Here is a 27436-nt window from a genome sequence, read left to right as displayed (position 1 = left end):
GCCTGCTGGCGTTCTGTAGCCGGCTTTAGTGCTTCGCTATGCGCGTGTGTGCAACGTGCGTGCGGTGGTGTCTTGCAACGCACGATATCGGCTGCAACGGCTTGGCTTTCCCATGCACACCACCGCGCTGTTATTGATTAAAGCTACACCATTGTAGACACATTCAAGTCGAACACACACACATACATGCACACAAACAAACATGTGCTGCCGTGCGTCCACCACCACATACAGCAGTGAGTATAAACAACGCTAGGACATCGTCAGGCGTAGGCTTTGCTCACTCACAATCGCCTGCTTTTTGTTTGCCTGCTCAAGTTGTGTTTCTCACTTTTTCTTGCTTTCTACGTTTTCTACGCTTTCTTCGCTTTCTTTTTCTTTCACTGTGTACTTTTTCTGTATTTTTGGTCGCTGTGCTTGTGCGTGTATGTTTCACAAAAGGATTTTCCTTTACGTTCACATTTTTTTCTGCTGGTTTTATCAGCAATTCACTTGGATTTTGTATGGAGAAAACTTTTGTAAGTTTTTCAATATGCTTCGAAATTTTTGCGAATTTTTCCTAATTACACTTTTTATTTTCTTTATTAAATGGATATTGGAATTTCTGGTTTGTTAACGTTAAAGAAGAGCAGTGCTTGTATATTTTCCGCGGAGGATGCCTATTAAAATCACAACCGTTTGTACGCAGTTAAAGATCGCGAATGGCTGTCTGCTGCCGAATTCAACATGAAATTTTCCTTAAAACTGATTATCATATGTAGAAATGCACTCTGCGGAGCCCACCTGCCCTTTAACATTGACAGTTCGACCACCCACTCGTGTGTGGTTCACTGAGCGGCGCTCCGAATGAGTAGCGTTTTAAGAGCACCATTTCGGGGTGATTCCACAGAAATGAATATAGCTTTCAGCTGAGGTGAATAAAGCTGAGACATTGAATTGCATATGTTTCAACTGTTAAGACAACTGTAAATAGTAATTTGAAAGTACTGCAGGTAATGTTACTGGTAAAGATACTTACACCACAGAAGTAAGTCATATAAATAAAACATTTCTAGATAATGGTAATATTAATTTAAATTATAATGTAATTATATATGTAATTGTAAATGTAATTGTAATTGCAATTGTAATTGTAATTGCAATTGTAATTGTAATTATTCTTTTAATATTTTTTTCATTCATTATAATTGTGACTGTAATAGTAATTGTAATAATAATTGGGTTTGGAATGAAAATTGTATTCGTAATGGTAATTTTAAGGGTATCATTAATTATTTTTCGAACTGAACACGAAATAATAATATTTTTATGAATTGTAAAATAGTTACACACCTAAAGTTTGGTTTGGTAATCATAAAGGTAATGGTAATTATTTTTTAAATAAAAAATTCAATGTTGTTGCATTGTAATGGATTTTGTTCGGTTTTTTTTTTAATATTTTCATTCATTACTACTTCACTTTAATTTTTTTTCATTAATTACTACTGTTGTTGTAATTGTTATTGTAATTCGATTTCATTTCCAACAGTATCAGAAAAAAATTTTATTTGAGTCTAAAGTCTAAAGGTAGTTTAAGATATTGGTAATCATAATGGTAATGGTAGTGTATTTGCCATTAAAAAAAAAACTCGATGTTGTAGCTTTCATTTGCCTCAATGGCTTTGGCCTAATATATATAAAGTTCATTAATTATAATTGTTATTGTAATGTAAATATATTTCCAATGGTAATTCTAATTGTAATGGTAATGGTATTAAAGGTTAACATTTAGAATTTTTGATATTGGTAATCAAGATGGTATAATTACGTAATGTTAATAGCACTGGTAATGGAATTGGTAATAATCGTAATGCAAAGGATACTATTGGTAATGAAAAGTACTAAAGTAATTAACTACTATCAGAAAGTTTGACTAAAGCAAAGTTTATCTAAAGAATTACTTTACCGGCCCAGGTCTCATACAAATTCACCACACTAACATTCCGCAATACTCTCAGACTTATTTGCCTTTTTAACAAAAAATTCCAAAGTTTGTGTTTTACCTTTACAAAATCCTTATCACTTGCGCTCTCTGCCACCCCAACAACGTTGAAATTTTACTCGCTCTCATTTTTACACAACTCATCAATTTTCCGAGTGTCTATTGACACCCCTTCTGCTAGTTTGCTGAACAAACAGGCAGAGAGGTGTGTAAATCCACCAGGGGTTGTTGCTCATTGCGTCCCCTACGCTGCCGGCAAACGAAGTGTAAACAAAACAAAAACTACGCTAAAAGGTAAACGAAATAAAAAAGCACCAGCAAAATCTACCAGCCATGGACAAAGAGTGGAGAAAGAGATGGTGAAAGCATGTGGCCGCACGTTGCGGTCTACTGATAAGCAAATTTAGCGAAAAGAGAAACGATTATTGTGCCATTTGAATTGTGAAGTGGGCGGACTTATTTAGATGTGGATAGAGTTGTGTAAACTGAAATTTTTTTATGAAAATTTGAAGTCGAAAATGTAAATATTTTATAATAACAGTATATAGAATTGTGACGCTGATGAAGGTATTTATAAAAAAATAATTCATTATTCTTATCAATATCATTACCATTATCAATACCATTACCATTACCAATATTATTTCCACTATCATTTTGGGTATAATTTTTATATATCCCTTCAGAATCTAGATATTTTGATAGAGGTATTTATAAGAAATCATTAACATTATAATTACCATCATCAATACCATTACCATTACCTTTACCATTATCGTTATTAACATATTTTTTATAAACCCTCTTGTATATACAGATATATGTTCTGGGTTCCAAAACATTTCTCAATTAATTCGAAAAAGAGGCAGCACTAACAATTCCATTTCACTCATTACCACGCAAATGAGAAATTCACCCCACCATTTGTCGGCATTTTACGACACCGTTAAAATTGTAGCAAGTTGCTCGAGTGTGGAAAAACGCTAAAACACAACAACAACAACAACATGAATAATAGCACTGCGGCCAGCAATAATGCAACATGCCACATGGTGGTATCACCAGCAGCAGCAACTCCAAACCGCATCTAAGTCCACCCTAGAGCGCACAGCAAACTCGAGTGGGTGTGAAGTGGAATAATTGTGCGTGCATGTTAAGTACACCGTTATTGTTGCATGCATTTATGATTTTGTTGCATGCGACTCGCAGTTGCAACACTTGCAGCGCTCAGTGAGGCAGAAAGCGGTGAAGAGCCCATGGCAGGCGACAATTTTGCTGGCTTTCTACTACATATACTCAGAGGTCCATATAAATATAGAGACGCATATACATACAGATGTATATACTTAGCCTCATACATAAATGCAAATGTGTAGCTATTTCCTCGAGATCGCAGCAAATGAGCCAAATGTCTGCGGAGCAATTTGCCTATATCCTTCGCATGTTATCCTTCCTTGCTTCGACTAATTAATTTTTTCTCCAACTGCTTAGCGCTCGTTTGCCTCCAAATACGCGCTGTGGATTTCTTAAGCTTTCGCTCTAACGGAGTTCTTCAATGAAACTATTTGACAATTGACATGTCAGTTGAGACGCGGCTGTCGACACTGTTGACAACTTGACGATTCGAGTCAAGTGACTTGGAATGGAGTCGAGTTGAGCTCAGCGGCTCGGATTGTTGGATTGTGTTAAGTGTGCGGCTGAGTTGGCTAAGTCGAGTGCGATTGGGGCACTGTTGTAAGTGTGTGTGTTGTAAAATGCGGGTAAATTATGAAAAAGTTAAATGAAACGAGGGATGAGGTAATGAGTGGGCACGAAGCAATGAAATGGGTGGTTTAAAGATCCGAGAAAAAACTTTAAAGTACAGTTAGAGAAAAATTTCTCAATATATTGGGAAAAATAAAATATAATTTATCTTCTCACGTCTCCGTAATTAGCCTTTATACCATAAAGATAAGAACTTATTTTTCAACGTATTTCCCTTTAGCTCGATACATTTGACTCAGCTTACGATTCACCCGAAAAATACGATTCCTGGAGATAGGGAAAATACGATGGATGGACTATGGCTACGACAGAGGTGTGAACCGGTACGTTGTCATAAAGAAAGAACAGCTTTTAGCTTCTGTTCACTTTTTCGACTGCCTCTGGTATACATATATCTCTTTGAGTCTGCCCAAATGTACTTAAAATTCATTCACGATCGATCCAATACTCTAAGCAGACAAATATTTTCAAAGAATAATCTTGTGACACTACGAGAAAGCTTTGAGCATATAAGAACCCACGACCCGTTAATAACTCTATCCTCACTCTTACTAAATATTTTCACAGTGCAGTCTGTGTAAAGCAAGACTTTTGCACAATTTTTCTCTAAAGAAACAACAATGCGTTCGGCGAGCATGATGAGCCACTGTACTCGTATGCTACTCATCAAAAAAGACGCTTTGAAATATTTAATTTAATTTAATTTTATATGATACGCATATTTAAGCGCATAATGAGGCGGGATGGAGCCGAGATAGCTAAGTTTTTACGGTGGTTGCCTCCATTTATTACGATACCAGCGACAACTATGTATTTTCAAAACAAATCACACACATACACACGAACACATAGGAGCACAGAGCCATGGCAGAACATGTTTGCATATGTATGAGTTGATATTAAAAAGGCGCGACGAAAGAAAGCGCTGGAACGAATTGCTTGTAATGGAGAATGCACAGACAGCAGTGGAAGAACAAGCAAAAGCGGCGAAGGAGGTAAAGAGAGCGGTTGCAAGTATTGTGTATTTGCGGGTGCAGCGGAGCGTAAGAAGCACACCAACTGGGCGCAGTTAAAAGGATAACGACGTCAGCGAGTAGCGTTGTAAGATTTGTCACGCGTTTGCACACACACACACATACAAATGTACATCATGTACATATGTAGGAACAGCAAGTGGCCTGCAGAAATAGCATTGCGCCGAAGAATGAGAAGAACAAGACTTTGCCATTTAAGGACGCCAACTACCCAATGTGAAGTTGATGAAATACGACTTCGTTTCAATATGCTGCTTCTTACATTTGCTTTGCGCCATTGTTTTCTTTGAGTTGACGTGATTTCTTCCCTGTAGTGTTGTAGTTTTTATACTTGCTGTTTTCTCAACCAGTTATTTCTTGCACTCGATTTTGTTTTACGGCGCGCAATTAAAAGAAAAGGGCTATACACGAGTTTTATTAGCCATTGAATGGCAGCGAATGTGTCTAGAAGTGCTTTTGAATGAGCAGCGAAAGGTGAACATTAAATTATTAAATAATTCCTATTTTACTATTTGTCTATTTCTATGTTTATCTTCAAAAGATTCAAAGAATGCTTCACTTGAGGGGTTTTAGAAATTATTACTAAATCTGGTTGAGATATAGAGGATCCCGATTGAACCATTTTTGATTTCTTTGTAATTAAAAATTTTTGTGTAATTATGGATTTTTTAGTAATTAAGAAAAATATTGCTAGCCCCGATTTGTCGATTGAAACTCAAAAACTGGGACCAAAATATATCTTAAGTTTAGAAAGGCAAGCAAACCAAGTTCGGAAGGAGTAAGTTCGGGTGTAACCGAACATTTTTACTATCACAATTTACTGATGTAACTTTATTAAGATAACAAAGGATTTGATCTTTGAGTTCTTCATGTTCGATATCTGGGGCCTTGAAAAGTTATAGTCCGATTTTGACAATTTTTCCACAAGTAATGCCACAGCTCAAATATAGTATTTGTACAAAGTTCTATTTTGATATCTTCATTGGTTCCTAATGCCTATACAGATCGGCAAATATCAATTTTTTGCTATTTATTCAATGCTTTATAACAAGTGGTACAGTGATCGCATTTAGTTCAAATATGCGCCGTTTCGTTCGATAATCTATTTCTATCTAGACGGCAACTTCATAAAACCCTCCTCGTAGAAGCCCCACTCCTTATTCGCGAAGAACTCGGACAGCCACTATTCACAACCACCTTTTGAGTTCAACTTTACACCACCAAGGGCGTTCGCCATGGACAGGTGTCACTTGGCGCTATGTCAGGGATATATGGTGGATGCGATAAAACCTCCCATACGAGCTCCCGTAGCTTCTGACGAGTCATCAACGAAGTGTATGGTCTGTCGTTGTCCTGGTGGAACACTACACCCTTCCTGTTGACCAATTCTGGACGCTTCTAGTTGATCATCTGCTTCAGCGGTCCAGTTGTTCGCAGTAGATGGTAGAATTAAGCGTCTGACCATATGGGAATAGCTCATAGTAGATGATTCACTTCCAATCCCACCAAACACACAGCCTTGCTGGCCGTCAATCCCGACTTAGCCACTGTTTGGTACGATTCGTCGCCAGTCACCATCCGCTTTAGAAGTGGGTCGAGTTCGTTCCGTTTCCGCAGCATATCGCAGGCGTTGATTCGGTCCAGAAGATTTTTTGTGTCAAATCATGCGGCACCCAAGCATCAAGCTTTTTTGTGTATACAGCCTTCTGCAGATGGTTTAAAATGGTTTGGTGACTAACTACCATCTCCTGGGCGATGTCACGAGATGCACGGTGTCATTTTCACTCGCTCTGAATCGTCGAAACCATTACTCCGCAGATCGAAGCGATAGAGTACCATTCCCCAAATACCACTAATCTCACGGAACGTTTCTCTAACGGATTTGCCTTTAACGAAGGAAAACTTTAAAATATCGCGAATTTCGGCGTTAGTGAACTCCATGTTTACACGTCCATTAAAGTTGAACGCAATATCCAAACTAATCATGCATAGCGTCGTTTTGTAGGTTATGTCACGACCCTTCAAAGATGTATAGTAAAACTTCGAAGTACATCAGATTAATATATAACATCAACACACACCGAAGGAAAAGTATAATTTTCTCACACTTTCTTCCAGATTTCAAACACATTCTTCATTATTATCCTGTTATAGTTATCCTCAGCCGATGGCATGTAACATGCCTGCTAATGAACCCAGTAAACATAAGCAGATTTATGCACACAGTAGACATAATAGCCTGTCATAACATATCCCATCCGACCTCGCTGCTGTCTTGTCAAACTTATCAGCTCCGTGAAACAATAGTGAGTGTAGAAAATGAAAGCAAAACAGAGAAAAGCTAACGCAACAGCTATAACTCAGAATAAAATCATATTAAGCAGAAAAAATAGCTTGTGTAGGCAATGTACACATACAGGGTGGTACAAAGGAGTAGCTGTCTTGTATGTTTTAAGAATATCAAAGATTTACAGTACTTACTTGTAGGCTTCCTCGGAAGGTATATATTACAACTTATTTTGAGATAGAACCAAAATTCAAATCAGTTTTCGGAATTTTGTTGAATTTTGTTGTTTCAATTTTTGTTGTTTTGGAATTCGATCAGTTTCTTGTAAAAAAGTTTTTAAAAGAATCATATACTTTCAAACTTATATCCACGATATGCTTGCGGTGTTCTAACTGAAAATGTATTTGTTGTAAATTAGAGAAGTCAATTAGAAAAAATCTCGTCTCATCTTTAGAGACACCTTGATTGAAATTCTCAAAAAGGTCTTAGGTATCTAGTTCAGACTATCTCATATTAAAACATGAAACAAATTTGCTTTATAGAGGCAGCACCATCGACCTGACAATGGCATTGAGTGTTTATAAAACTTGTTAAATCTCGAAAGAAATAACTAAATATATGAAAATTGAAAGCAAATCAAAAGCGAATGGAAGTCTGGCACATATCAATCAAAATATATGATTACTTTCATATTATCAAGTAGTGGATCTATCAATCGGTCAGCTAGGTGTGTGGCCCGACTCAGTTATAATGGGATTTGTGGGAGTTTATGTTGATAAACAAACTACGGCTTCTTTCTTTTTTTCTTACACCTCTAATACACACACCCTTTATATATAGAAACAGCAACACTACTCCACCCTGTATGTGGATATATGTACATATATTCCTACAGGGGTAAATTCCGCTCTGACTGACGTGAATATAAATTACGTTGTCGATTGCAGAATTTTACAAAAAGTTATAACAAATGAATGAAAATAAAAACAATGCAATATGAAAACATAACAAAAAGAGTCCGTATATATGTAGAAATATCAAGATATCAAAATGTCTATATGTATGCCAACAATGATGAAATATTTAAAATAAAAACTTCTTGTTGTTATATTTAATTAAAAAAATATTAATTACGCGCTCTAATGGCTCGGCACATACAAATCTTACAACAATAAAAGCAGCAAACAAGCTGCTCAAGCTTGACCTAAGACACTAATGATGGCGATATTTCAACAATAGAATTGCATAAGGCCATTGTTGAAGTGAAGATAAAAGGTGAAAAGCAATAAAACCAACAACTTCAATGCAGCTCACTTGAAGACTCTGTGAACTGCGAAGACAGCCAACAAAAGCGCAACAATACATGGAGAGACAGAGTGCAAACGACAATACACTGGCATTATTTATAAACAGTAGGGACCACGATGCATAACGTATGTATATATGGATATATTTATACACATATGTATATAATAAATAAGTAAACATATGAACTGGGTATGTAGATATGGATATATGTATACCCATATGTATATAATATATAAGTAAACATATGAACTGGATATGTAGACTTGAAGTGCTGGTGAGGGAGCCGCACAAAGTTATGTTTATTAGCGGTCAACCGTTGAATGCAACAAGCGTACCAGGATAATGGGAAAGAATGAATGAAATTCATAGAGTTCTCTTTAAATTCTTACGTACTGATTTTTGTTGTATGCAGTGTGTGGTCCCGTTATGTGTGTGTGATTTATGCAAACTTTAAAGAATTGAAGACATTGAATATTTTTTTTTCATATTGCTTTAATCTCGCAACATGTTGCATATAATATAATAATTTTGCTAATCAAGTCATAAATTAAACAAAAAACTTGGATTCACTCCAGGAGCCTCGATCGCTAAAATATTTTATATACTCATCCCCCAAGCTACTGAAGTTATATCATATATATTTTTTACCCTTTTAATCGGATAGTAACCACGCCCAATCCCCAGGCAACTGTTATAATGAAAACTGTAAATGTGCAATTATTTATGTAACGAAAGACGATAGAAGTATGGAATTCATTCGTAGCGATATAACTGCAGGGTTTGGAATTGGTATACAAAATACCAAAGCAATTATTGGACTTATTGAACAAATTTCCCACCCATTCCCAAAGAACACATTTGATCTTACTAATTGGTTATATATTTTAAATAATTAGGCTTTGAAAAAAATTAGTTTTAAGCACAGGAACACCTCTGACAATTTGATGGTTTTTACTTATAGTACTCGATAAAAATACTGGCTATACAAATTATTGATTCGGAATAAGCATTACTGTGATTATAGTCACTATGAAAATATATTGATACTCGAAAGCTGTAAAATCAAATAAAAGACGAGTCTAATTTTTACTTCATTGAATGCTATTAATAGACACACGTTCAACTTCCCAATCAAAGAATTAGTATATTGCTAATTTATTTGTTTACATATACTTGAGTGCCGTTGAGTGGCTGTCAATTTACTCTTATTTGTTCAGATAAATGTCTTATTAGCACGCTTCAAAAAAGCCAAATAGTTTTTAGGCACATAAAATCTAATAAGGGTAGGAAGCTTTTTGCCTTATACTCAAACTGCCGAAGAAATTGGTAGGATAAGAGTCAACCCGGTAAGGTGTTTACCTTTCTTTTTGTGTCTCTATTCATTTACTACTATTTTAATACATGCTTGCCTATTTCTTCTGCTATATTAACGCTTTTGTTTCTGGCTACTGTTTCATTTTTTGGGCGCAATCAGTTTACACTTCGATTCCGCAAACTCCTTATGATAAAGTGAAATTTGAGCTTTAGATTGTAGTAAGAGGTGTGTGCCTTTTTCATTTATTTTTTTTTTATATAGACACACATTCATTACAACCACTCTCCGACATCGTGCAACATATTTACCATCCATTATTAACCACCAAAAATATATACACACCTATTCTACCTCCTAACACCTTTATCACCGGCTTTCTTTCGTTTGTACTTTTTTGTGTCTTGCAATTCTCACCTTGCATGCATTAATTAATTGATTTGATTGCTCACTTGCCACTTGCTTAACGCATGCGTTGCTTCGCCAGCTGATATGCAGTTAAAACTCTCTCTTCTTTGCACTCTCACTAATATTCTCTGCTCTCTGCGCCCATTCACAGTTATTTCACACTCTTCATTTTAGCTCTCTTTTTCTCTCGCAGTTACAACCCTTCTTTGTCAATGGTGAAGTTCTCGGCAGTCTCACTTTTTTCTTTTTCTTTACCTTTCTCCTTCATATTTTACTATTTTTTCTTTTACTACTTATATTTTTTGCTTCCAATATTCTCTCATTATACATTGATTCTATTTTGTTTATCTTGCAGCGTGCATCCACACCTTCTCCCCTCTCCCACCGCCCAAGTTCAGTCACCACCGCCCTCTCTGTGTCGACAGGACTCAAGTCGTGGTATCCTGGTTGCTGAGCTTATTTCTATGTACGTTTTCAAGTGTCAAACTTGTGTTTTTGAACTTTGGTCGCTTCTGCTTTTATAATACATTCGAACTTATTTGTGTTGTTGTTGCTCGTATTGTTGTCTAACATATCATTTGAGTTGGCTTTGTTGCTCCAGACAATATGTTCTGCTACTTTGGTGTCTACGGCAATGTCGTTCGCAATAACAACTTTACGTGTTTCGAGGCATACTCGTATGTGTGTGACTGTGTGTGCCACATGCTCTGCTAATATTCCGAAAGTTCATGCAACATTATGCCATACTTCAGCTGCCTGCTGTTATTCCTTTCTGTTATCCTTCCTTTTATAATAATTATGTTTTTGTTTTTTTTTTGGTTTTGCTTTTTACGCTAGTTGTTGTTGTTGCAGCTGTTTTGCGAACCGTAAACAAAGTCAAAGGTGAACGTTGTACCCCTTCCCTTCCCGTTTAGCTTTATGGTTGTTGTTCGGTACCTTCTATGTGTGGCAAGTCCTGTTAGTTGGTATCTGCATATGTTTGACTTGTTGGCCGCGCTCTCTTGTCATCCCCTCTATAACAACTCTCTAAATATGCTCAATGTTAGCCTCTGGGGTAATTATTTTAAAGCTGCCATAATTTTCCATGCTTGAAAACGCCGTTGGCAACTTTTCGTATACAAATGTTTGCAGTGTGTGCAATTAAATAAATGATGACGATGAGCTTACTAGCTGTTTTGTTGCATATTTTCAGGGTTCATGGTGGGAGTGCTGCTACACGAATGTCATTAAAGTTGTAGATATTTCAATTCAAAAAAATTAACTGTGCATTGTTTGCTAATAGAGGTCTCAAGTCTTCATTGTTTTGTTATTTTGACGCGTTAAATTAATTGTTTTAAGGACATAATAGCTACGAGATGGTCTCTCAGTACTAGAGTACTGTAGAGAAAAAGCGAGTATTAAATGCTTGCTGGAAATCAAGGAACATAAATGCGATTATGATTCACAAAGCTTCAAAACACAATTTGGTCGATCCAGTGATATTTACTGTTCGGACTTTCAGACTTTAAGCTAATTGGACCAGCTTATTTTTGGAACCCCATATGCTATGTCAATCAGATAAACTAAGAATACAATTTTTGTCAACGTCGGAGTTCGAGTGTTCGAGCTAATGACGCAATAAATTCAACACACAACACAATATTATGAGCTTTTCAGTAGTTTGAAGGTACCAAGCAGTTCGAATACATATCCTAACATCACTTGCTGGAAGACAAGCCACCTCCCAGAGCTATTAAGACACTTCGAACGCGACTGACTTCAGGCATACCATGAACGTCATTCACAGAGGAGCTATTAACACTTTCATTGACTCCCTCCCAGTGAATGCAAACCGTGTATCAAATTACCACCCATCACAGACGCCGAGCTCGAGCTGCATCGGGAAACTAAAGTGACCCTCGTGAAACTTCATTCCAAATTGGCCTAACACCTCTTTCACTTTTGTCCGAACCCTTCGGGACAGCTCGTTTCTTAGGCCTCTTGTTAGACGACTTCGATGACAACTTGCCAGTTCAATGTGTGTAAATACTTTTGACTACTGCGAGTCTTCAGTTCATTTGCTTATTTCTCCGCCATGTTTCTAGCTATTCGTTCAGGAATAAATCAAGCATTTTGTTACCCTGAGACAACAACAACAACAAGCAAAAGCTTTTTGTGTGAAATTTGTAAAGAACGTTCGATGTGTAAATAATTTTCCTCTGTATATAATCTATTTACGCAAGAGTTCAAGTAGCTCCCCGCCTTTAAGAGTGGCGAATCGAATAAACAAGTGATATGAATAGAATAGACTATCACACTAAAGTATAAACATATAATATATCTACATAATTCATTAGTATTGACTTAACGTGGATCAATTACTATTGATATTACATCAAAATTGTTTTGATAAGAGACCAGACTTCAAAGAGAGCGAGCAGCTACCTGATCTATCAAAGAAGGCTAATACTGTATATGGGTTTCTATTAAACATGTGATGTGACTATGGTAGTGGTACTTGAAGACAAATTCAGAATTTCAGTATTACTTGAGGGTACATCAGATATAGGGACTAATAGTTTTATGATTCTAAATAATGACAATAATTTTCCACAAAAGTATAACTGATCTCGAGATATTATGAATTAGAGAATAAACGAAAAGGTGCGAAGGTATATACCGCCATTAAAGATGATATAAGATATTGCAATATCATACAGACATTTAGAGCTTCAAGACACTTGCAATAAACAAACAATTCAAGAAGAGTTGTTGGTGCTCATAAAATAGTAATTCAAATGGAATAAAAAATAGTATTTCTCATATTTCACAAACATCAGAACACCTGAATTACGTTTGGTAAATAAATTCCAAAAAAAGAGAAAAAATAGTTCAGTGTTTAGTTAACACTTAGCACTTAGCTATCGGTTATCAATAGCCAACAACCGCTCTCAACATCCCGATCGAGTGTGGCCTAGCAAAAACAAAATTTCCACTCATCGCATTTTTAAGCGAGTTTTAAACGCGTGCAGATTTTTATTTTCAAGCATGTACTCACCTTTTTCCTGCAACTGTTGCCGCTTGACGTCGCCCTTTAGCACTTCGGCCGTGTGAACCAATTCATTGAGCTGCGGCTTTTTCATTTTCAATTCGCGCAAAACTTTCTGCAAAAGCGGCGAAGATACAAAAAAGCGATTAAAATGAAATTCCATACAGTGCATAAATCATTTAACCGTATTGCGAATGTATGTATGTAAGCGTATGTGTGTGGCATTATATTATTTTCATACAATAAAAGGCTCATAAAATGAAATTTCAATGAAACTGAGTAACCAATGATGGGTAGTCAAAAGGCGCAATATCAGCGTGCTGGCAGCACACACGTGCAACATTTTATTGTCATTGCTGTTGTTGTATATGGAAAAAGCAAAAAAGCAGCGCAGAATGCGAGAATTCCATGTATGCACATTGCCAGCATAAGTGTCCGGATATGAGAAAGTGCTCGAACAGTGACCGATTTCGATTCGCAGTGATGCTCACTATCTCTGACACTTATTTGCACACACACATACGCATAGAATGGTCAGAGATACACATGTTTGCATTCTGCACATGACACTCACCTCTTGCTTCTCGATGGCCATCCGCACCGCGTCCACATCGTCCACGGCAACACTCTGTATTTTTATCATATTTTGCTCCCACGTCAGCCAATCCGATATTTGTAGAACGGATTTATCAAAGCTGCCAGCCAATACACCCGTGCCGCTTGCCTCGTCGTTATAATCTGGATAAAAGAGAAAATCAATTTACCGTTATACTTTTTTGCATTTATTCACAAACTTGAGTGCTCAGTTCAGCCATGAAATGTAGTACAAAATAAGGTGGAACTTTACAGGTTGGCATTCTGAGATTTATTTTAAATTTAAAAAGGTTAAACGTGCTTTTATTTTCTTTCACATTTTTAAAACTTCCTGATATTTAAGAACCTCAGATAGAGACAGTAAATATGAATGTTCCATATTAGCCAATGATGGCAAGACTTGGAAACTTGAATATAACTGTTTTTAGAAGTTGACATTTCAGAATAGCGGAGATTTTGATCCATAGAAATGAATCAAGTACTCAACCCATTCAGCTCCTGTTGCAATCTGCCAGTGTTCTACTCAGGTTATCTCGTTTTGCCTCAGAAACCAAAGTAAATTTTCCCAAGCTACTGTACAGAAATATATTTTCTGCTCTTTATCATCTTATATTATATGGTCCTATACATATGTTTGGTATTCATAGTCGGATCTTAAAAGATCTTAACTACGAATATAAAAATAACTAAAACTCTTAATGCAAGTACCATAATGCAATAATTGTGTTCAATGATCTTCCAGAAGTAAAATCATTCACCACCCATCACCCATCTTGAGACCCAGCATGCATTATTGGATAATATTCGACCGAATACGGTGGAAAGACCGTGGAGAGTCGATTCGGTGCTATTCGCAGCAATTCGGACTGACGTATGGAACGGCTTGGCGTAGTTTAAGTCGATATTTTAAATTGAATCATACAAAATACAGCTTGTGCACGAACTGAAGCCGCTGGACCTTCCCAAGCGATATCGCTTCGTTCTATGGGCTCTTGAAAAGTTCCATGCAGATCCGACGTTTTCGAGACAAATTCTGTTCAGCGATAAGGCCCATTTCTGGCTCAATGTGTATGTAAACAAGCAAAATTTCCGCATTTGGGACGAAGAGAAACCTGAAGGAACCGTAAATGACGACCGTTATCGCGCTACGATAACCGATTATTTGATGGCTGAAATTTAAATTCGTGATCTGGGGGACATTGGGTTTCAACAAGACCGAGTTATTTCCCACACATCGTATCAATCAATGCGTTTATGGAGAAAACACCTCGGTGAGCAGAAAATTTCACGTTTTGAGCCACCAAGATCGTGTGATATCAAACCGTATGACTTTTTTCTTTGTGGATATGCAAAGTCTAAGGTCTATGCGGACAATCCCGCTTCGATTCAGGCCTTGGAGCAAAGCATCACGCGTATAGCTTTTTCATCTTAAAGCATACTTGGAATTCGCTTTTTAATTAACGCAATCCTACAATAATTTATTTTTAATTTTAGAAATAGTATATATAGAGTAGGATGTTTCACATGCTCTTTTTTTATATAATTACACAAGAGAATAGAAGGAAAGGGAAGGTTTCTAGAAATAATGTCAGATTTGTAAATTGGTCTATATCCCTTATAGCATTTGGGAATTGTTCGAAAGATTTCATATAAACTTCTCGAGTCTCGGTGGTGTACGAGCTAGCTTTGATTATTTTCTATAATAATTTCTTTGACTTTTATTCCTTAACAACTAAATCAATTTTAAATTTCTTCCTCCAATTGAGGTTACCAAATTGGGAATAATACCTCTGGGAAAAGAAAAAGAAACTATGACTTAATCCCTCACATCACCTTGCCTTCATTTCCATTTATTATTACTTTTCCCAAAACTTAATTCTAATTAGATCAAATACAGTCACTAACCGCTAAGTATCACTAATTAAAGTGACTTTTATGTAATTTGAGAGTCATTAAGTCACCCTGTTCGCACTCTAATTATCCGGCGGTGATTACAACAAAAGCGTTGACTTTTCGATTGATTCACACAATTAGTTCAACTAGGTCAGCTCAATAGAGAAATGACATTAAGTACACCGGTTAAAAGGGAAATAGGTGAGTACAACAGGAAAAAAGAAGTAGGTGACGAGCAAGAAACTTGAGTTGACGCGATTGCAAAGCAGAAGACGAAGAAGAAAGCGATAATGAAGGGAAGAGTGCAAATAAGTAGAAGGAAAGTAAATTGCTGAGATGACTCGGGAAACAACCTAAGCAAAATCATGTCAACCGCTTGAGCAAGTAGCTACAAATACAAGAGTTGAAGTAAAAAAAGGCCAAAAATATATATTATATGTAGGGCTGTAGAAACGCACCGAAGTAAAAAAGTGAGCTAATTAAAATTAGGTGAAGAGGATGCACTTGTCAATTGACTAAAAGGGTAATCAGCGGCTCTCACACAAACATACATACGTACACTAAAGCCGAAAACAAACATACATATGCACACAAAACTTGTCAATCATCCCAACCCGCAACTGTTCGTGCCGCAGGAAATCACAGCTACCGGGTACGGAGTTCGTGTTATAGTGCCTGCCATGTTTCTTTTAGACCTTTTAACTTTATTTCGCTTTTTATTACAGGCTTTATGAATTTTCGCATAAGCTTTGCCTGCTTAGACCTAAATTTATGTTTACTTTTCTATTAATTTTTTTTCTTGTTTTGGTTAGCGCCGGCAAGTTTACACTAATTAATCTCTTTTTAATGGTCATTAACGGTAACCAAAAGCACATAACAGCTTTCAGTGGGATCTCACGCTGTCACCGGAAATTTAAGTAGTACACGTAAATGTAACGGTAGGCAGCGGGGGTGTTTAGGCCACATGCAGACTGTGTGATTATTAGGCGCTTAGCTTGTGGTTTGACTGTTGGGTGTTGTTTTTGTTTTATTGTATTGGCTTTTTTCATATTATTTGTTGTTATGTAGTTAAAGGAGGTGTGGGGATATTTAAATGGTATGAAGAAGTTATTGAAAAGGCACTTATGAAAACCGATTCCTATATATTTTAAGTCTGAATAGCTCAAGGCTTATTAATTTACAAGTAGCGTCGGCAAAAATTCCATAATATTAATTCTGATTCAAATGCCAGAATAAATAGAATTTAAAATAATTAAATAAGCCAAGAAATATATTAAAAATAATTTTGTAAAGAAACGATTGATTTTTTAATTAGTCAAAGGTGGCATCTTTCTAAACATACATCTATAATAGGCTGAGTTACCAATTTTTAGTATTTAGGCTGAGTTACCAATAAAGTATTTTGCTTTGCGTTGATACAATACCGTTGCCGAAGAAGAAAAATTTAAATGTGCAATTTTCAAAAAATCCTGATACGTCTGTTGGAGTTGCCATCTAAGCAAGAGAACAAATGGAAAAATCGAATAATTAATAACTAGAAATAAAACTGGTTTTGAAATTTCAAATTGAACATTTTTCAGAAAATCTAGTGTTACCATCATGATAAAAAATTCAAATAATTTAATCGAGTAAACTCAATTAAAATATATGAATATGAAAAGAGAAAGCAAACGGCACTAAACATCTGTTGGATATATCTGGTAGAGTAGCCAAATGTCTCAAAATGAGAGTGAAATAATTTGAGTCTCATTTTTTAAGGAACATTCTAAAATTGAAGAGTCAACAAAAAGAACACAATGAGAATATTAGTTTAACGCGACTAACTCTAATAACTTTTACTGAGACAAAATCCATATTCAGATCCTGCTTTTAGAACATTCGATAGTATAAATTCGGAACGGATTAATCGAACAGTGTTATAAAGGGATTCGAAGTCCGACGAAAATACAAGGTTTCGGAGTTACCAAATTGTAATTATTCAAGATTGAATGTACTGAACAGATATTCTGAGTTTCGGTAAGCTTCTACGTTTCAGAAAATATTCACTCTCAACATGAATTAAAGTTGTACATATTCCAGTCAAATTGAGTCTTCATTGAGTTTTGAGTAGAAGAGAGATGCTGCTAATAATCACAACACTCACGTCTACTGGACTTGCTTCCCACTTCATGGATTAATATCGGCTTTATTACGGTTTTTTTCTCATTTCACTGCATCATCGAAAGGTACTTGACTTATTTTCGTACAAAGTATTAGAAGAGATGAGTGATACAAAAACAAAAAAGGGAATAAAAATAACAAAAATACATTGAAATTAAAATCGGCTTTCGCAACACAAAAAGGAAAGCAGGAACAAACAACTACTATTTGAGCCATTTAATGAGAAAACAAGAGCCAAAAGAAACAAAGAAGGAAGAAAAATAGAAAAAGTAGTAGAAAATGTGGCGATAAATTGAAAGTATAACAGGACAAAAGTTGGTCGTTGGTCGCTCAACGACAGATCCAACGTTTTCTTGCACTTTTCTATTTTAATTTTCATTTTTTGTAAATTCTTTTTTTTTGCTGCTTTAGTTTGAGCAGTGGCAGTTGTTGTCACATTACATTGCTCCCTGCCACAATTGTTGTCAATTCAATTGCTGCATACACATTACTCGCCAGCAATGAGAATTGTGAAACTGTTGCAACAGCAATTATTGCTGTCAGCTATGTGCCACTTTTATTGGAATTTCATAGACTTCGCTCAGCTGGCTGCCTGACTGGCTGATCCACTATGAAATGATTCACTGCATATACATATGTATGTGTGTGTTTGAGGATATGTGTGTGTGTGTATGCTTTGCATTGCTGCAGTGAGATATTTTTTTGCGTGGCCAGTTGCCTGTGTTGCCATAGCGTTTGCATATCAAACTCCAAACCGAAATGAATGACCGTTGTTTTTCAGTGGAATTTGTTGTTTTATCACTGCACTGTGCTGCTACTAGCTGTGGAGTACGGCATGAAAGAATTCAATATTGTATTTTTGAAATCGCCCAACGGCAGCTGGAATGTGCAATAAATTGAGGAATGCAGTAGAATGTAAGGGAAGTGGCCACTGTTGCCGGACGGTAAAGTGTTACAAGCAAAACCTTTTAATGCAACAAAATCATGGCACTGAAGAGTTTTGATTTGTGCTGTGATTTTAAAGTAATGTAAGATACTTTTTAAGTTCATAAATATTTTTTTTTTTACTTTTTAAATATCATAGACAATTTTTTAGGTTCAAATTCCACACTAACCCTTCTAAAACTTGCAATGGAAATTGAATTTGAATACATTTATTACTATTCATCTCCATCATCTTCATCTTCATAAAATATTTAGTACTCGTTTTTGTTTTAATAAATTTTACGATAACTTTTATTTAATAAAAAGCTCTCTGACTTTGAATATATATACATAATATGCATTTCCAAAGTAGTTCTAAAGACTAACATTAATAATAATTCAATAAATTAACTTTTAAAATTAGTACTAAAAACTTTGTTCAAAGATATTTGGGTACTAGCACTTGATTTAAACCATAAAATTTAACATTATTTCTACTAAGCCAGGTTTGAAACAATATCATTCAAAAATTTACGTTTTTAAAATTTAGAATTTCTAATAATTTAAGTTGAAAATTTTCAGAATAATATTAAAGCAAGACATTTGTAATGCAATATAGGTTATGTATTATTGGTAAGCCTTGTACAAAAAAATAAACTTAGGACTTGGAAAAAAACATTCAATACTAAAATTTTTGGTTGGAGCGAGAACTTCGACTATTACCGATTAAGTTACTCCCTACTATATACAAGATTGCCAAATTGAGTACTAGTTGTGACAACTTTTAGTTTGTCCTACAATAATATAAGTTCAAACTAAATATTAATTTAGTAAATGAAATGTTGTTATTTACAATAAATATATATAAATTTGTACAAATTAATTATTGGAGGGTTTTCACATAGACATTTTTACTAAAACTTCGTACAAATTTCATAAAACTAAAAAAATTATTTTGTACTAAAAATCGTATATGTGCAGAAGGATATTTCGTAAATAATAAAAAAAAAATGTACGAATAAAAAACAAAAAAAATCGATAAACCAGATTGAAAGGACACCAAGTTAACAAAATTTCAATATTTTAGTAGAAGATAGAATAAATAATAATAATAAAATATAACTGTAAGTAACCTGTCCAGAATATGCACTCGCACACATTGTTCGGCGCTTGCCTTATTCCAGCGCAAATTGTATCTGTCAAAATGGAACTATTCCTGTCATGGCCGAGTAATATGCCTGGCTGACCATTTGGTGCTGCCAACGTCACAATGTGACAAGTAAAAATATGCACAAACAAATATCATACAACAACAATAAATACACACATACATATTATATATGCCCTCCCTCCTCATCACCTCACCAAAACATGACCAAAAAATCGCTTGAGCAGCACTTCGACGAAGCCGCTAACCAAGCAGAAGACAGGCCGACACGAGCTGACCGCAGTCTTTCCACTTGTAAGCAGCAAATAAATACCGAGCGCAAATAGTTGGACACACAAAACAACAACAACAACATAAATATGTGTACGGTACAAAAATAAAGAAAAAGCAGGAGGCGACCCATACCCCGTCCACCTCCGAATAGTTTGCGAAACCTAATCAGGCAGCAACAAAAGATAATAGAAAAATGTTGACGCTCAGCAATGTGGAATGCGAGAAAAGAAAAATATGGACCCACAAGTGACAGCAGTTTAAGCAAATAAATGAAATTTCTGAACAACAGTGAAGCGATGTGTGTGTGTGTGAGGCTAGTAATAGTTATGCCATATCATTGCATACTTTTAGGTATCCGAACATATATATATGCGAGGTGGAGAGAAATTCAATTTCGTCTGCGCTTTGAAACGTGTGTGGTGCCATAGCAGTTGGTCATATTTATGTGGTCAAATCATTACGAGACATGTGTCAGCAAGGAGCTTTTTGTACTGACTGCAAACACACACACACTCACATATATATCTGTTTGTTAAGGTGTATGTGAGCATTTAGATGAAATCTTTATGCGCTTTATATGTTTCTTCCACCAGCTAGTATGCAAGTCGTTAAATAATAATAAGTATTCGTTTTCTTTTGTTGTTATTGTTGTTGTTTCTGTTTACAAGATAAGTGCCAAATGGAGCGTGAATGTCGAACGCATAATTATTTCTTATTTATTTGCGTGAATTATATATTCAACTCATGTCACAGGCTACAAATTATGCTCTATTAGAGTCAATTGGTCTCTTACAATTGGAAGACGGCGGTTAGACTTAAGAAACGTTCAAAAATGTTCTCTGGGAGAGAATTTGTATGGTCGTATAACTAAAATTGCTCCTTTGGTCTCTAGCTATTTAACATACCATCGGTGAGGTATTTTCAAAGTGATCCAGTACTAGAGGACAACGGAACACCGACTATTTTCGAGCATGGTGAAATAGGACGACGGGTACCCCTTCTTGTGAGCTCATTCGCTCTGCAATTCCCAGCGATTCCGGTGTGACCCGGCACACTCACGAGTCTGATAGTGAAATAACTTGACTCTAACGATAATGACCTAAGGCACTCCTTAACTAGCTTCGAGCACACATTCAACGAGCTCAGGACCATAATTTCCGCTCTACTATCAGAGTGGATGTTCTCCTCCCCGAAGGAGACCGTACTTCGGAGCAATTCGCCTTCCGCTACCTTAATTGCAATGGAGAAGGAGCTGCAGAGATTGGGCGTCGTGTCCAACGGTCCATATTATCAGGGATGCAGTCGAGAATTTCCGAATGTCCCGACTTGGAAACTTTCACGGACTCTGCTTTCCTGAGTCTAATAGCAGATTTTGCCTGCCAACGCACAATTGCATTCAGGGCTATTAATCCGCAGATGCTAATGAGAGCCACTCTTTGAAGACATTCCAGAATTCTAGCTAGTGAGACCCTTTCTAGCGCCTTCTACCACACGAAGACCAAACCATCACCACTTCTTCCTAATGGCTCCTCTACAGTAGTATAGGACAACCGATGCCTTTCTCACTCTCACCTCAATACTTGGATTCCAAGACAGCATCCTATCCAAAATGAGTCCAAGTACTTTACCTTGACAGCAGAATGAAATAGAGAGCCCCCAAAAAAGGAAGAGTGTCAGACAGGATTTTATACCTCTAAGTAAATAAAACCAATTCGGTTTAACTTGCATTGACGGACTTCTTCTCAACGTCCAGCTGGCTTCCATATTCAAGTACCCCTGAGTTAACCCATACGCGGTTTCCAGGAATTTTCCTTTTACCAAGAAAGCGACATCATCAGTATATGCTAAAACTTGACAGCATTGCTTCTCCAGCTTTTTTAAAAGATCATTGGCAACTAAGATACAGAGCAAAGGGACGAGTTCTCCACCTTGAGGGGTGTCCTATTGACCTTACAACTGCTTTTGCACTACCCCAATTTGCCATCCGGCTCCATTACAATACCCTGACCAATTGATAATAGCATTGTTAGACGCTTCTTCATATATTAAGCTTTGGGTTGTAATTTCTCCTATCAAAAGAGCTATGGAGTTGACACAAATCTTGAAAAAAAAAAACAATAATAAAACATATTTATACATTTCGACAATTTCGACAAATAGTAATGCTCTGGCTACGGTATTCATTACATTAAAAGAAGTGGCAGTAGACCTTTAATATCTCTAATGTATTCTCTCCAACCTGTAAAATGTAAAGTTTATCATTGGTTGTCTGACCAATCAAAACCTACAGACTTTTCAAGAATGTCTGTCAAAGGCGAATATGAAGCACACTCAGTGTAATTTACCGGCATTAGATAGACAAAGAATACATCTGCTTCAATCATGGATTAGTTGTCAATTTGACCTAACCATTAGCCTTTTTTTTGGTTTGAGAAAATTTAAAAGGTATTCGAAACGTTTCTTTAGTCGCAGTTGAAATCTTAAAGTTTAAGAACTAACTCAAAATAAACTGATTTCTTTTCAACACACTTTCACTACGAATTCACTCAAGCAACTACTAATTCACTACGCTTACGAGCAGCAAATCCTACTCAAGCTGGCAAATTCCACCAAACTTGCGCAAGTTGCCGAAGAATAAGTAAAGTAGAAAAGAAACACTTCTTTCATGCCAACTTTGCGCCACAGTGCTTTGAAAAGCCGAAACTAAAATAAGGCCGCATGCAAAACGCCTAAAAGCCTACTTCGAAGAACAGAAATCAAACGAAAACTTTTCCGCCAAGAAGGCATGCAGCAAAAATCCTTCAAAACACCAACAACAACAAACAAACAAAACACGCAGACACAATGCAAGATTTACAAAGCCAAGGCAGCGACAAGGATAAGCCGGGCACTATAAGGATTTCGTAGGTGTTGTCGAGAGTGTAAGACGACACAGTCGCAGAAAAGTACACAAGAGAAGTAAGAAAGAAACGGTGAAAAATGGACACTGAGTGGGCAAGGATGTGGGAAATGCACTGAGGGAGCGCCTGAAAGCCTGAGAGCTTAGAGATTTGTGTCGCCCATAGTAGCATAACCAAAGGATTAAGAAGTTGTGAAACCAAACAAATAGCCTGAAATCGACACAACTGCCGTGAGAGGTGGGAGGCGACTAGCTTCTACAGAAGGCAGACGCAGGAGTGATGCAATTCAACATTTTTCCAATTTTTCATTTCTTTTTTGAGCTTTCAACGCTTACTTTCCTTCTTTTGACGCCATGAGTGACGCGTTTTATTAACACGATCTAAACAGAAAAAAAAATTTCGAAAAAATTGTGTGTGCGGAAATTACAGTTCGATGGCCAAAATGGCCAGCGACTCGCAGGATTAGGCTGCTCAGTGGAGGTGGAGTGGAGGAGGGGAGTTGCAAATTGCTTTTTTAAAGGCTCTTGCTGGAAAGCTGGACGTCGCTATGTGGCAGGACTGCACCGTTATATTAAGCCGTATGAGCGCCAAAATCTGGCATGCGTGTGATATGAAATGTAAATAAACGAAAAGCGAGTATGTGAGTGTGTCCCCTTCATGAATGTACTAAGCAGAGCGTGAATGAATGACTCGGTGAGTCAACGAATGTTAGGGGAAGATATGTGCATTACACCCTAAACAACAACAATCATAATAATACAACAACAACAAAAACAGAAAAAACAAAAAACATAACTACAGCAAATACAACAAAATATTCAAAACAACAATAACAATAAAACAACAACAACAATTACAATAAGAAATAATGTGTACAACAAAAAATAATCACAACAACAAATGACCGCACAATCACAATAGCAACACGTAAAAAAGCCAACGTCAAAATTATGACTAACAACAACAACAATAACAACAACAAAATGGGCCAGTACACAGTACCACAGTACCTTAGTGCAATGTGCAAAAACAAAAAAATGTTAGAAAGTATTTGCAACGAAAAATGTAGGGGAGCAAAATAATAATAACAGTTGCAGTTGCAGGGAAATACGAAAGAAAAGAAAAAATACAAAAAGAAAAAAGGGAAAAACAAGAGCGATTCACAAAAGGTAGCATAGGCAAAATAAAATGTAGAAATATAGAGAATTAAAACAATGTTGGCTGTGAGATACCGTCTACTCGCTGCTTTAACTCTATGGGGTTCTTGTCAGTTGCATGAATGCGAAAACAACGACAAAAATATGAAATAAAATATATGCTGAAAATGCAAGCAAAACGTAAAAAGCATGAATACGTTAAAGGTGGGTGAAGAGGAGACAAAAGGGTTGTGAATTTGAAAAGCTGAGGCCCAACTTCCATAAATAAATATGCTTTTAATGTAAACAAGGCACATGCAGAGATCCGCTTCTTCATTTTGACTAATTATTATTACTAGTATTATATTATATTATATTTATGGAAACTTTGTGAATTGTACTTTCGGAATCTTGAGAAACTCCGTGACCACAAATATAACATCAAAATTTCGCGTGAATTACTAAAATATTATCATTGAGTATAAGTACTTGTAGGGAAGTCTGTCTGTATTCTCACCAAAACTCCACAAACAATTCTAGAGATTACGAAGACGTTCCGGTTCCATGGACCCGATTTTCATATAAGTGAATCAACATATGGTTGCCTTTTGAAGGGTGAAACCCCGGTTTAGGCCATTATTGTGTTCCTACAGGATTCTACATTTGTCAAATCATCTTGTATTCGAGACAGACAGTTTTAGTCTTATTTGATTAAAGAAATCTCAAATTTCGTTAAACACACCAATCACGGTTCTTAATATAGGGGTCCACCAAATTGCAGAACATTTTTTAAACAGAATTCAAGTCTGTGGTTTCAATAATACAAGCCCTTGGACTATACTTTATGATCTGTTCAATCTAAGGCCGTGAGTCATACCCAAGCGATCTATGAGGTAGTTGAAGAAACCTCTTTGAAGCTTCTCTAAAAGGAAAAAGTATATCTAACAATTCAAAGAACACATTTATAATACCTGCCAAGTACCTATTTCATAGAATATTATTTATTACTCCGCTGAATATTTCTTCACTTGTGACACACAGTTCGCGGTCGTGCCAAAGTGTCTGCCGAGATGCGCACGTATGTCGGTAAAAGAATAAAATAAAATCAAGTGAAAATGGCAACAGCAACAACAAAATTGTATACAAACACTCAACAAGCGTAAAAGCTAACACACAACAATAACAACACAGGCAAACAGAGATTGAAATTAAAATGACAGTTAACATGGCAGCAAACACACACACATACACGCAAATATAAAAAAGGTAACGGCGCATAAAACACGTTACACGTCAACAACAACAACAGCAATAGCAACAACAATACAGGCATCGCACAAAGTGTTGTGTGAGCAGCACTTGAGAGCGCATCAGCAAGCGCGCGCGAGGACGTTGACTTTGAAGCGACAAGACAAGTAGGCAGGAAGACAACAGAAAGAAAGCACTGCCAACAGCGAACAGCCAACAGCGAGCGCAGGATTCAGCAACAGAAGCAGGTGTTTAACTTGAAAACAGCTAGTCAACGACGACGCCGGTCGGACATTAGTGTCTAATGGGCAGACCAAAACAAATGTTGTTGTTGTTGTTGTATTTGTACTTTTTTTACTTGTAAGCCGATGTGCATGGTGTGGTAGTTAAATCATTTCATTGCTTAGTGTTAGTGTTATTGTTTTTGTTATTGTCTCTTGTGTAGTAGCCAAGTTGAATGATTGCGCACTTGAGAGGCATGGATTTTGGATTTAAAAATTAATAAGAAAATAGAAAATATATATTTTTTTCTTACTTTCGCTTATTTATTTCAGTTCTTATCTCTTTGGTTTCCGTTTATGGTCCCAAATGTGCGTTGCGAACGTGTCAAAAATTCTGCGCTTAGGTTACGTATACGCCATGTGCGCCCTACACACACATATCACCTCGAGCGCCAACTCACGCACTCATTGTGCAAGTAAATAATGGTATCTGTCAAATTGTATCAAATGTGATTGCTTTCGTTTAGTTTGCAGCTGATTTATGTATTTCCGTTTTATTTTTTGGCTTTCCTGTGCTCAGCTGGGTGCGCCACGTAGGAATATTTGTGTTCTTTTTTCATATTCTTTTAACGTTTCTTACTTGTTTTCGTCGCTTAGTAGCAGCAGATTTAGCACCGTCCAAAAGAATTAGTGTTACGCTTAACAATGATGTTTATATGTTGAGGCATGCCACAAGCGCTACTTGTATGTGTCACACCCACAGGCTTGACAAGTCGCCTATAGCAGGTTAATGGCAAAATGTACGTTGATTTTGTCTTTCTTTTCTTTTACCTGATAAGGCTTTCTATTTTTTGAGCTTTCTTTATTTTATGTTTCAATTTGGTGCTTATCTTAATGGATTTAATTTAATTATGTCTTCAAATTACTTGATAATAAATTCACTTTGTTCGATTGTGTTTATTATTTCTCTTGAATTAAATATTGTGGAAGCCTGCTGTACAATTTATTTATTTTATTTATTTTCTTTAAATTTTTATGTGTTCTTTGTTAGTTTTTAATAATACTTTTTTATTAGGATTAATTTTTACACAGACATTTGCATTAATTATTATTACATTAATTATAACATTATTTTATTTTATTTTATTTTATTTTATTTTATTTTATTTTATTTTATTTTATTTTATTTTATTTTATTTTATTTTATTTTATTTTATTTTATTTTATTTTATTTTATTTTATTTTATTTTATTTTATTTTATTTTATTTTATTTTATTTTATTTTATTTTATTTTATTTTATTTTATTTTATTTTATTTTATTTTATTTTATTTTATTTTATTTTATTTTATTTTATTTTATTTTATTTTATTTTATTTTATTTTATTTTATTTTATTTTATTTTATTTTATTTTATTTTATTTTATTTTATTTTATTTTATTTTATTTTATTTTATTTTATTTTATTTTATTTTATTTTATTTTATTTTATTTTATTTTATTTTATTTTATTTTATTTTATTTTATTTTATTTTATTTTATTTTATTTTATTTTATTTTATTTTATTTTATTATATATTGTTATATTTTTTTATTTTCCGATATTGATTTACTAACAATTATTTCGGAATAATTTCACTTTGATTCTAAATTGGCAATTAATTTTCCTCTCTTTTTAACACCGTTTTCCTGCAAATTGCTAACCTTTCTAATATCCCCCCAAAATTACACCGAATTTCCACTCGAGGAAACTACAAAATTTGAATTTTGCAATCGCACAACCGGTAAATGATAAAC

General features: G+C 35.6%; 1 protein-coding gene across 11 annotated transcripts in view; it reads right to left on the bottom strand.

Annotated features, from left to right (window-relative positions):
- Window positions 1–27436, bottom strand: part of LOC105213669 (dystrophin, isoforms A/C/F/G/H) — a 397492-nt gene that overhangs the window by 298726 nt on the left and 71330 nt on the right. For all 11 annotated transcript variants that reach the window (XR_003752425.2, XR_003752426.2, XM_054232196.1 and 8 more), the window contains 2 exons: window positions 13697–13860; window positions 13132–13237 (listed from right to left, as the gene is read on the bottom strand). Coding sequence is in view for 9 of the 11 variants with exons in the window: in XM_054232196.1 (XP_054088171.1) it covers window positions 13132–13237; window positions 13697–13860 (270 nt within the window). In the remaining 2 variants the exon portion in view is untranslated. The remainder of the gene's footprint in view (window positions 1–13131; window positions 13238–13696; window positions 13861–27436) is intronic.

This window comes from Zeugodacus cucurbitae, chromosome 2 (assembly GCF_028554725.1).
Source record: "Zeugodacus cucurbitae isolate PBARC_wt_2022May chromosome 2, idZeuCucr1.2, whole genome shotgun sequence".
Lineage (NCBI taxonomy): Eukaryota > Metazoa > Arthropoda > Insecta > Diptera > Tephritidae > Zeugodacus > Zeugodacus cucurbitae.
Note: the sequence above shows the minus strand (reverse complement) of the source record. Positions and strands in the feature narration are given on the sequence as shown.